This window comes from Hippoglossus stenolepis, chromosome 16 (assembly GCF_022539355.2).
Source record: "Hippoglossus stenolepis isolate QCI-W04-F060 chromosome 16, HSTE1.2, whole genome shotgun sequence".
Classification (NCBI taxonomy): Eukaryota; Metazoa; Chordata; class Actinopteri; order Pleuronectiformes; family Pleuronectidae; genus Hippoglossus; species Hippoglossus stenolepis.
This window is the reverse complement of record NC_061498.1, coordinates 22,113,412-22,125,846: the sequence shown is the minus strand read 5'-3', so window position 1 is coordinate 22,125,846 and position 12,435 is coordinate 22,113,412. Positions and strand designations below refer to the sequence as shown.

Here is a 12,435-nt window from a genome sequence, read left to right as displayed (position 1 = left end):
ATCTTGCTTGTTTACTCTACAATATTTAAGGTCTCGACCTCACTATGTAAGTGCCTTGAGATACATACATTTACTTTTAGTAAGAACAGATCACTTATTAGATCTTAAACATTTATCATAATTTTGCTTCATCCCTACTAGCAGAAATATTGCTCAACTTTTATGGAAGCTTACTTTAAAAGCACTGAACATTATCTCAACCAGCTTCTTGGGATGCATGTTGCAGTCCTACATCAACACACTTTCTGTCTGTTAGAACAGGTTAGAACAATAAAGCTTGGTTCAGCACAGATTTCCCACAGTTGGACGAAGGTGAAGTCCCATACTTCACTGCACCAATCATTATTTAGCAACAATCAAGAGCTACTGACTTATTCTTTGGCCACTGTCAACCACAACCATACAGTGTTAGACTACCACCTGAGCCCAGGGGCCCTTAGGTTACCTGCAACACCGACATTTACACTGATAATCCTGGATCACCTGGTTATTACCTGGCTCAAGTAGTTGAGTTTTTTCCAGTACAGCTCTAAGCACATGTGACACAGGACTAGTTGCTCATTACAGAAATTCTCAGAACTGTGATATGAGCATAATAATATAAAATAAGAAGCTGTAGAAACACAATTAAAATGAATAGCCAAAAAGTATTAAAAGTAAGGTTAAGGTGAATTACTGTATTTTTGGTATAAAGTAAATCTTTATTTTTCTCTTTGTGCTAATATGAACAAAATGATGAGCAGTCATTTTCTTCACTGATCGAACAGAAGATGCAATGGAAGAATCAAAATACATGCCCGATAAGTTCTATGTGTGAAATATTGTAACAATATAATAATGTAACAAGGTGTAAATTACTGTGCATTGAGAAAGGCCTGCAAACCTTCACATGTTCTTAACTTAGGACTAAATACATTGTCAATATAAATAAAACAAAATAAAGTCAATGAAAGGAAGTTTTTATAGTTATTCAAATTGAATAGAATTTTAAAATAAGAATCCATATATGCTGAGGAAATGTTTTTCCCTATTTCTCTACAGTGATTTGCATCATGCTAAAAAGGTCATTGAGCATTTTTTTTTCTATTTTAGATTTTAAAATATTTGAAACTGCTGATTGGACTACATACATGTAAAAATAAGTTAGTGAGAAAGTATTTTTGGACCCTCCCAGCCTCCTTACTTGGGCATCAGAGAGCAGAGGGGGGTGCCTGCTTTATTTCCCCTTTGCCTCGCCCCTTCTATGTCTTTTGCTTGTTTACCTTTGGTTGTTAACTGGATTGAGGAGATGGGGGTTGGTTAGTAGCCAGCCCGGTGCCTGCATGTCAACATGCACTAATATGGATGTTTTTGTTTTATTGTGTGTTTGTCTGTTTGTTTGTGTTTGCATCCTCTGCAGTGTTGTTTACCAGGATGGATTTTATGGTGCAGATATTTATGTAAGTATTATTTACTGGTATGACATTGCATGCTACACCGCCATCTCTGTGGTCTCTGCCCTGATTTTATGCACATGCAATCCTCCAACCCCACACAGTACATGGGAGAGCAGATAGCTTCTCATACCAAGGTCTGCAGTTCTGTTTGGCCCCAGCAATGAGACTACAGCCTACAAACTTCAACAGGCACTGCCAGTAGCACAAGGTGTAACAAACACATGCACAACAACCATTAAGAAGATGATTAGACTGGATATGGATGGATGGGTTTGGAAAATGGGCCGTGGGGATGACTATTCAATTGAAAACTGATACTTTACCCCAAAAAAAGATAAATACAGATTCAATAAAGAAAGAGCATCTTTCAAGTTCTGTCTCCAGTGCACTGTGTGCCAAACCACTCAGTCACTCATGTCCTGCATCCTAAAATTAAACATAACTGGCAGTGTGTAGCTAACAGGTCTTGATAAAACTTCCTCAGAACACTGCCATAGAAAACTGTAGGCTAATAAATGATGAACGGAAAATAATGAAATGAATATCAGACTACAGTGTGACTCTGCAGCATTGGTTCATGGACAAAAATAACGATTAGACCAAAGCCAAGAAAAAATTTAAATTACTTTTTTAAAATGTTGTTTCCAAACAAATCAATATTGAAATGAAATAATGTTGCATTGATAAAATGTGTAGCATCAATAGTAGTGCTGGTTTTAATAATATTTTGAATAACTTTATAATTAAAACTCTCAACTTTTATTCTGAATGCCAGATACATATATTTGACTTGAACCCTTTATGTTGGTTAATATTTACACATCTATGGGTCTATAAAGTTTAAATAATGAGACTATAGTAATAATGTAAAAAAAAAAAGTGGACCATGTAACTGGAGGAGGATGAAGCCGTGGAATAGAATTAAGTCATACTTACTAAAAGAAGTTACTTTGAGCTCACTTTGTGGCACACTCATCAGTAATTCCATAATGGATCATTTTCTAAATATTCATTTTCTAACCAGAGCTGCCTGGCAGAAGTGTGAACAATAGAGCCACGAGTACATTCATGGTGGAGGCTTCAGGGAGATTCAGACTAATGATGCAGAGTGTGTGTGTGTGTGTTGCTCCCATAACGTTCGACCTCCTTGGCTCCCCATTAGCCCCTATGCCCCTGCCACAGGGATTGATTGCTATGCTGCAGACACAACATTTAATATTCATTAGCAGAGGGATCAAGAGTCCCTGATGCTGTGTTTATGTTTATGTGAACAGGAACTACCTATGATGGGGATTCAGTCAATTCAGTCCAAATAGCGAATTAAATGAGATAGAAAAAGAGCTCAGTCATACTCAACAGAGGCTGTTGGAAAATGTTGATGAAAACAGGCTGACATTGGAGACAGGCCTTTTCTTGCAATTTCTTCTGTTCTCAGGAAAATGTAAACTCAAAACTTCCTTCCTTTGTGTTTTAATAATGCACACTCATTCGGTCACCTTTAGGCTACCAATGAAACACACTACCTGCACAGATATTACACATTGGGTTTTCCATTGGAACACTGGGCATAATCACTGACTCTTACAAGACTCTTTGCATTTTCTACCTCTAGTAGAAACAGGTCATAATTTGTTTATGATTGTCAAAGGATTTACTCTTAAATTGAAAAGGGGTTAATACTTTAGATTTGACACTATTTTCAGGTATTTTGCTTTGTTTATGGTTGCATGAAGATAGTGCCTTCGCATTAGTGTGGGCCTGCAGCTTTGTGACCAAAACCACTGGGTCAGTGAAGATAAATGGATGGACAGAAAGAAGAGTTCTGCTCTGTCTCTCTTCCTTTCACTGAATCAGCACATTTGATGAATTAGAAACATGCACCTGCACACAGTGGCCTAGTATTGCCATTACTCACTCAGTCAGTGACAGTCCACAGCGGCCGGTGACTAACATGAGACAACCTGTTCATCTTTCTGCCATGGGCCATCATCACACGCTCTAAGTATCACTTACTCGCCTCCACAGTTTATAGAGGTAATAATACATTGCTCATGTCAGGACAGACACTGTCTCAGTCACAGACCGTGGAAGGGTGGAAGGTGAAATGATGTGAGAAGTGAGGGAGTTGTCACTGAGCCTCGGAGGGAGAAAAATGGCTTTTGTTTTATGATAAATTAGAGCAGGGGTTTACAGCCATGTGCCATACACAGCCCAGTCACTCAGTGGAAACTGAGAGACCAATACAAGTGGTCACATCTCAACATGCTTTAAAAAGTAAATTAAGACTCAAATTTAGCCATGATGCAAAAGATGGAGCTCAGATGGAGCTATTCTTCAAGTCTCACACACAGTGGCAAAGCGTACTGTGCACTTTAACAATACAAGCAAAGTGAGATTTGAAAAAAAGAAAAACACACAACACATGGGATGTATACAGGGATGTGTAGAATTACATCATGTCCAAGCATGTCATTATGAGCCTTTCATTGTTTTTGAGTTAGAGAACAGTTAATACAGACAATCTACAAAAGTAATCAATGTTTTTGAAGAATTGTATTCATAACTATTTTAGAAATGTTTACTGAATACTAATGTAATAAGGTAGTAATAATGAGTATTGGTACTATGGGTATTATTATCCAATTGGGATGTGTTGAGGAGGGAAGAGATCTGGCAGGTCTGCAGATGCTGCAGTAGTCGCATAAAACATATACATTCAAAAATAAAAAAACAAGAAATGATCATCATGTTTTGATTTAAGTCAAATTCTGAGGTTTACCTAAATATATAAAGCAGATATTACTTCTTATTCCAAATATTACGGGCTGAAATATAACTGTGTTATTCAATAACACAGTTATATTTCTAAATTCTTTAGTTAAAATGTAGGGTATGTGATCTTGACTTGATCTGTCTGTCTATTTGTAGCTCACAAAGGTTGAGCACCATTCATCTTATTAGCCTCACACTTGGTATGTGTATTGTTAACTACCGAAGACTTGAGATATGTTCAAGTTACCAGTGTCTTTCAGTCGGTGGGGCGGAGTAGTGTGTGTACAAGCAGTCTGTGGACAGAGCTGAACATATCTTCTAGGACATGAACATATCTTCTAGGATAAACTACACCAGCGGTTGGCAAATGCAAGCCACTTACTTACTTTGATGTTACCATATTGGACAGATGCAGACATTCACAGTATCGCAGGTGCTGATCTCAGTCATGGCAACAACATTCAGAACTACTTCCTCTTTAGCAATTTGTTGGCAAATCCACAACGGTCATTTGTTGCTGCAATGCTTTATTTCGAGATGAACTACAGAGCTTTTATTTTGTGATGTTGTGAACTTGGGTCTGAAGATGTGTGTGTTGCTTAGCAGATCTCTGAAATAGCTAACGTGAAGTGTATGAAAAAATAACACCAGTTAAGGAAACCATTCAAACTTACACACACGTGAACTGAATAAATTCAGTTTAATTATTTGAAAAATATTGACTATTGACTGAAATTGGTGCAAAAAAACAGAATTTGGTTGATCAGTGTACAGCCTAATGCAGACAAACCAGGTGCCGGGTATTCTGCACCATAGACTGGATATATAAAGCTCTGCAGACAACGTCCAGCACTCAAACATTAAAAAAGTGACAGTATATTGTAGAACTGTTTGAGGAGGACTCACTAATTTGAAGGAATAATTCTGAAGTTAGCTCCAGAGCATTAACACAGGCCAAGCAAACAGCCCATTCCAAACAGTCATATTTAGAACTGGCACTGCAGTAATTTATCAACTATGTAGTCAATACATTAATTATACAGTGCTGACTGGTGAGATGATATTTATAGATTTATACACTGTGAATGTAAGTTTGTATAGACAATTTCTGAATGAATGATTTAACCATAACTCTAGGACATTTCGTTATGATTCCAATACACATTTAAAAGTGTTATTTGGCCGAGTGGGACTTCTGATTCATATCTAACAGAACAGGTCTGGAGTATTAAGTGAAAGATAACTTCAGCAAAGCACATATATTTATATCACACACCTTAAACACAAACACAAAAAATATTATCATTAATTTTGACTGTTATCTCTTTGTGTGTGTGTGTGTGTCTGTGTGTGTGTTACTAGGGTGGTTATGCTGCCTACAGATATACCCAACCTACTGCTGCCACAGCTGCTGCATTCAGTGACAGGTAAGATACACACTGTCAGGCATACATCATTAATTTCATCATATTTTGTGTTCAAGAAAGGATACAAAGACCTACCAACAGTAAACTAATGTTATTCGACCACCAGTGACTTTCTGACTGCATTTAGAGAGACTATTAGCTTCACAACAATCAGAAACATATGACTTATTTTGATCCATTTCTTTGCTATGCAATATAAAACAGGGCAGAGGCAGGAATTTTTATATTCCAAAAACCTGACTCAGGAGAGAAAGAAATGTTAGTGCTCCTGCTTCTTTACCCTGCAGCCCTCAGACTACCAGCTTCATACTCAGACAGTAAGCACATATAAAGTCATACAAATTATTTGATGAATAAAATCTGATTAAAAATATATATATATTTTAAAATAATGTGTACTTTGGTAGTCCAGGTCAGTACATTGAGAATGCAGGTTTGATGTCTGTAGAAAATCAAAAATCTGACAAATGTATTTGCAGGACATAAAGTTTATGGACACCAGATGCATGTACGTATAATCCCAAACAACATTACCACAAATAGCTATAAATTGTAGACACACTAATCAGACTTTGCAACACACAATTAACACGTTCACATCTTCTGTGACTGAAGTATTCATCACATACCAGTGAATAATGTTTGCTCTTTTCTCTCCTTTACCCATAAGCAACATACCCCCCTGATTTAATCCAAATGTTTTAGTTGCCAAACCTTATCATACCACAGACTTTTCTCAGCTTCAACTATACAGTAGTGAACAGTTACCTGGCCATCACCAGATACATTTAATATCCTCCACAAGAGCATCAGGCTACAGGCTCAAAACTCAGAGGCACCCTGGTTTTGAACCACTGAAAAAGTCTCATCAGAAATGGAACATTATGAGCTTCACTGGGTTTATTACAGGACTACTGCACTGGACTGCTGGTCACAGTTGTTAAAGTCTCTGTTGGGTACAGGGTCATAGTTCTACCTAAATATGATTCATGAACATTAGAAAGAGTGATATTTCATGGTGCTTTATCTCGCATATGCCTTCCCCCATTGTATTAATAATGGATGTATTCATAACACTGTGAATCATTAGTGTTAAATTAGTAAGCACTGCGGTGTGATTTTAATTTGTAATTGCATAGAACTTGTAGATGTCTGTCCCTTTTGATTATAATTCATCATTTACTCCCTCACTTTTCCCACCATACTTTCCCTTTTTGTGAACTTGGTTTCAATGAGCAGTGCAGGAGGGCAGAAATATGTCTATTTTAAATAAAATATGTCTATTTTGAAATATGGAGGACTTTGGCTCTTGACAATGGAGCAGCTCTTTTCGTATACATATATATATATATATATATATATACACACAGTAGGTTAACCCACATGAAAAGAAACCATACACTCATGAATGATGACCGTGGCTGTATTCGCCAAGGGAGAAATAAAGGAAAGCCTAGATAAGAAGCGTAAAAAGATGTATACCTCTCCTAAGAGCTTTGATAGAGAACAGACAGCTGAAATGGACAGACAAGTAGGTTAAACCAGTGGTCCTCCTCTTCTTAAAACCCCTAACGTTCCATACACATGGACATAAATTAGATGACACAAGTAACCTATTACTAAGGTATAAACAATAACTAAAAAAAAGCATTTCCTGAAGGAAAAGCCTGTGATTGATGGAGGCATTGATGCTGACTGGCATCCTATGATTCAAACTCTAATTCAAACGGAAACTTATGATTCACTGAGTTAGCTGTGAAATGCAAACCATGCATGTAGACTTGTTTGCATTATATATTGCATGGTCATTTCTATAATTTCATTACCATGACCTGTTGTGAGAGTTTTCATTGTTCCAAGATAGAACAATTTGAAAGTGAAGTGGAATTTTTACTGTAAACCGGCTGAAATAGAAATATAGGGATTAAATTGTCTGTACCACATCCTCATGGATTTAGTTGATTATTGTGTGGTAGTGAGTGGATACATCAGTTAAATGCAATAGGAGAACTGATGAATGGACTTTTTTAAGCTCTGAAGATCAACTTAGTAAAGTCATAGATCAAGATACCGAAATATTACTGTTGCGTTTGGTTACAGGAGCAACAGAGCACACCTCTGACCACATTCCACCACACACACATATGCTGCTGGGTTTGATCATTCCATATTCCATTTTTAAAATGTTTTCCCCATATTTTCATGTTAAGAATGGATCAAAAGATTAGCATTTAGCAGCTGAGAGTTGGTGGAGACCAAAACAGAACTAAAAGAAGAGTGAATATTACACTTACCCTCTTGGTTTCAGTCATTTGACATAAACATATATCATTGATCATGCTGTTTCTGTTGGATGTGCTAAGAGGCAAATGTATGCCAACACATTAATCAATAGTTTAATAAGGTGATAATGAATCAGTTGACTTCTCACTTTGATCTGCTGCCCCCAAGTGGCCAAACAATGAATAAATGGATCTTTTAACACTGAGCAAAGGCTTGTAAGGGGACTGTTTGGATGTTAAACCTTGGTCTGGTGGATATTTGAGGGCTTGCTTGTGTACCCGTGTACCCTTGTTGTGCCCATCTGTGCAGGGTCACCCTGGCACCAGGTGAGTTACGTTTGTGCCATGAGGGTCACAGAGGGGAAGCAGCAACAGCTGCTTTCATGTGGCCTGACCAGAGCCAGCCTGACTCGTGTGTTATACAAACAAATGCAAATGCAAAAACAGCCACTCCTGCAGAAATACTTAAGGACATTATGAGTGTTCACAAATGACTACATATATGCACACAAACAAGCACAATTTTTTTCTAGAATCCACGAATTAAGTAATCCTGCTTGTGAAATTGTTTTGCAACAATGTCATTTATTTGTCCATCTTAACGTCATTTACTCCCTTTCCATCTGATTTTCTGGACCTCAACAAAAGGTACACAAAATGCTTTGTGACACTAAAAGTTACTCCTACTGAAATTGATGTAAAATCTCAATTCTTAACACATGCACGCGTGTGTTTAAATATATGTCTCATAAATTCTGAAGCAAATCAAACAAACACAAAGAGAACTTCAGTACTGTACGTGTCCTAATATGATTAGTGAGGTTGTTTATTGTTGTATCCTGTAAAGTGAGCGCAATTCAACAGGAGTGTGGAGGGAGCACACCCATAAAGGACACCAACCAAGCAGCGATGCCTCTTTTGCTCTGGTCCTGAAGCAGTATTCTATAATATTAATTTATCATTTAGTATTGATGATTTGTGATTGGGGGTCCATCATAGAAATCCTGTATTCACACATTTTGTTGCCTCTGTTGACAATTTACCGCCTGGTTTACGAGTTCTACTCTCTCATCTCTGCTTCACCGTCTGTTTATGAGTGAGAGAGTCAGTGGGGGCTGGGCTGGCCCTGGGCCTGTGTGTGTGAGTGTAAACTCCGCCTTGCTCCCAGACTCATAGGACACGACTCGATCAAATACACAGAGACACACCAGCTAAATATTATAAGTGACCAAGGAAATCTTTAGTCGTTCTTCGGGGACTTTTTTTTTGTATTTATGAATTGCCTCGCGGCCCAGAGCAGACAGTCTGCCCAGACACTCCCCACCCTTTGCTTTAGATGGTTGATTGACCTGTGTGGCTGCCTTCTATTGTAACTGCATGCTTTGTGTTTCCTTGTCCCTAAATATTCACTCTCTATTAAGACATTATGCATTTCACCAGTTTCCTAACCATTTTGTAGAGCTGTGGAAAATGTACTTTTTATTTTTATCTTTTCTCTTCAGGGTCACTTTAAAAATGCATTTGACTTAAATTGCATTTAAATCTGTGTTGTATTTGCAGCCTACCTCACACTGATGCATTGACTGTCTCTCTCTCTCTCTCTCTCTCTCACACACACACACACACACACACACACACACACACACACACACACACACACATATACATGGGTTAGGGCTCTGCACTGTGAGATAAGATAGGTCAAACGTGGTGCTGGTTTGAGCGTGGGTCTTGGGGGGTGTGTATGTGTGTGTGAGTTGGGGGGAGGGGGATTTGCATGGTGAATAGCAATGTCCAAAACTAATCGGGATTAACTTCTAATCGCTTCAACCACTGGGCCGCTATGCCGCTCAATTATGGGCCCTGGCCCCTGATTGGCCCTTATCATAACTGGGCAAAGAAGGGAGGAAGGGGGTGGGGGCATTGCGTGGTTGGGGGATAGATTGGCTACAGCATGGTTGTTCACTAAGAATGAACACTGCTACTGTCTATTTCTTTACTGTATAAAATTCTTATTCTTTGATCCCTTGATTGTCTATATATTTAACCATTTGCATTAAGCTTTTTGGTTTTCTTCTCGTTCATTCAAATAAATTTCAAATCCTCTGCTTCTTAACTCTCTTTTAGCTGTTTCACTCTGCTTCCCAGACTTATTAATCGCAGCCCATGAGATTATTTAATTAAGTCTGTCCTCTGAACAGAGGAGGTGGAAGAAAAATGACAAATAATGTGGTCGCCTCAACAATGTGGTCCATACAACTACTAGTCAGACTGCCATGTTTGCTGTGGGAAATAATATTCCTAAAATTATCTTTCCTCTTGTACACAGAAGAAACATTGCAATTCTAATTAAATTTAGTAAAAACTCCCAGAGAATTACCTCTGTATTTTCTTCGGAGATAAGACACTGCTTCTCTGGGTTGAAGGATTAGAGTCTGTTGAACCTTACCCAACACCTGAGCCAACACCACAGCTGGGCGTGGACAGATGTGGTCTGTTGTACTGTGACTACACCAGAGGTCTTAAACTAGTACTGACTAGTACTTGAACAAACTACAGCATCGGCATCATTATTGGCTTTATGGGAAGTCTATGCCGAGGCATTTGGGAGAGAGAGGAAGAGAGCGAGTGGAGTTAGGACGAGCTGAATTAATGACTAAATGAGCAGCTATGAAGAAAGATTTTAATCATTTAAGAAAACTATTGATGATTATGTGGTGATCAGTGTTGATAATGTGGCATAATTTCAGACAAATCAACATTTAAACTGTAGCGGGTCAGAGACGTCAGCTGTGTCTGTGTGCGTGTCAGTGTGTGTCTGCGCGTGAGTGCAAGGAAGAGGAGAGAGAGAAAACTGAGTGAGTGTGTGTGTGTGTGTGTGTGTGTGTGTGCGCGCCTGCAAACATGCATACAGGACTGCACACTGTGATATCGCACTTATCTTAAAAACCGCTGTTACCTTTCCCTCAAGTTCTGGGAGTATCATATAGAAGCTACCTAATTTGGTTATAGTAATCAACCACTTATAGTGATCAATTTGGCTCAGACAAATAGGTCATCACTGTTAGCAGTTTCCACTGTATTTATTTGAAGCTTTTACGAGACATCACATCAGAAAGTTATTATTCGATTCATTGGACAATGGCTATAGTATAAACAATTGAATAATTGTTACAAATGACTAAATCAAAATTTGAGTCAATACATCTGAATATATTAGAGACTAATTATGATGTAATAATTATTCCCTCTTAGCTCGTGAAATTGGAGCAATGGGCTCTGAGGAGATGCAGATCAGCATGACATTTAATACATAATTGAATTAAATACTCATTATTATGACAAACAGCTCAATAGTAACATACCTGTATCTCTGTGCAATATTTATGATTTAAAATGAAGAACTAATGGCTTGTAATTTGGAAGACCTGCTCAATGGCCAGGACATAGTGTTTGGATTAACCATCCTCTATTATCTCATGTGTTTCTCCAGTTACGGACGAGTATACGCTGCCGACCCCTACAACCACACACTCACTCCAGCAGCCACATACAGCGTTGGTGCCATGGTAAGCGTGTCAATGCCTCGCACAGATCTATTTTTTCCATCACAACTCCTCCTCATATCATGCATCATCCTAATTCTCCTTTTCAAAATGTCTAGAATCTATATTAATAATAATATTAAGCATTAAAAATAACTTTATATGATCACAGTCAATATAGCCCAAGCAAATGCCTCGGAAACCAACATAGTTTCGGAAAACAAAATTAATGTCTTACCTTAATTCAGTACTATCGGATGCTTTACTTTGTTATTAAAGACACTGTAGATCTCAACAAACTTGCAATCAAGTGGTAGAAACAAGTTGCCCATAGAGACCTTGGAAGGATTCAATCAACCTGCCAGTTGGACAGGTCTCGAAAAGCATCTTAGGATATCCAGTCTAAGGAAAATCATCATGGCAGCTTGAATCCATGCACTCATTGTTTTGGTTACTATCCAAGCTCATGACCACAGGTAAATTTGGATTGGGTGATTAACTGAAACCATCTCTTTTACACCATGGCAGTGTGGTATATCACCTGTTTGCATCTGACATTCATGAAAATACCTAAACTTCTCCGCTTACATTTGTGCTGGACATTGTCTGATGAAGCCAAAACAACATTGTCTTCAAAAAGTGGTGATCCATTTCTGAGCTTAGCCAAGTGTGTGCAAAGAACCCCCCACAAGTCATTCCTAGTTGTGCAGCCTTCTCCAAGGCTACAAGACAACTGCCTTGCCAATTAAGAAATGGACCACTGTTCCTTGACCAGGACAGAATACACATTGCTCCGAATAAAACTGAGACATGACAACTGGCCAGAGCCTCTTTTCAGTTACCAAGGCACCAGCTTTCACCAGAGAAGCATCATATCTGGACCCTACTGCTCTAATTCTAACTAAGCTCTTTGACTTTCCAATAGGAAATGTCGTCTGGCCCCTTGGCTTGCGCCCAAACAGTCAACTTGGAT

General features: G+C 38.4%; 1 protein-coding gene across 14 annotated transcripts in view; it reads left to right on the top strand.

The window, feature by feature from the left end:
- The window catches only part of rbfox1 (RNA binding fox-1 homolog 1), a 108,399-nt gene that overhangs the window by 88,764 nt on the left and 7,200 nt on the right, over positions 1-12,435 (top strand). For 8 of the 14 annotated variants that reach the window (XR_004698561.2, XM_035180492.2, XM_035180483.2 and 5 more), the window contains 3 exons: positions 1,400-1,439; positions 5,571-5,635; positions 11,411-11,486. Coding sequence is in view for 12 of the 14 variants with exons in the window: in XM_035180492.2 (XP_035036383.1) it covers positions 1,400-1,439; positions 5,571-5,635; positions 11,411-11,486 (181 nt within the window). In the remaining 2 variants the exon portion in view is untranslated. The remainder of the gene's footprint in view (positions 1-1,399; positions 1,440-5,570; positions 5,636-11,410; positions 11,487-12,435) is intronic. The other 6 variants (XR_004698562.2, XM_035180489.2, XM_035180488.2 and 3 more) reach the window with 3 other exon arrangements.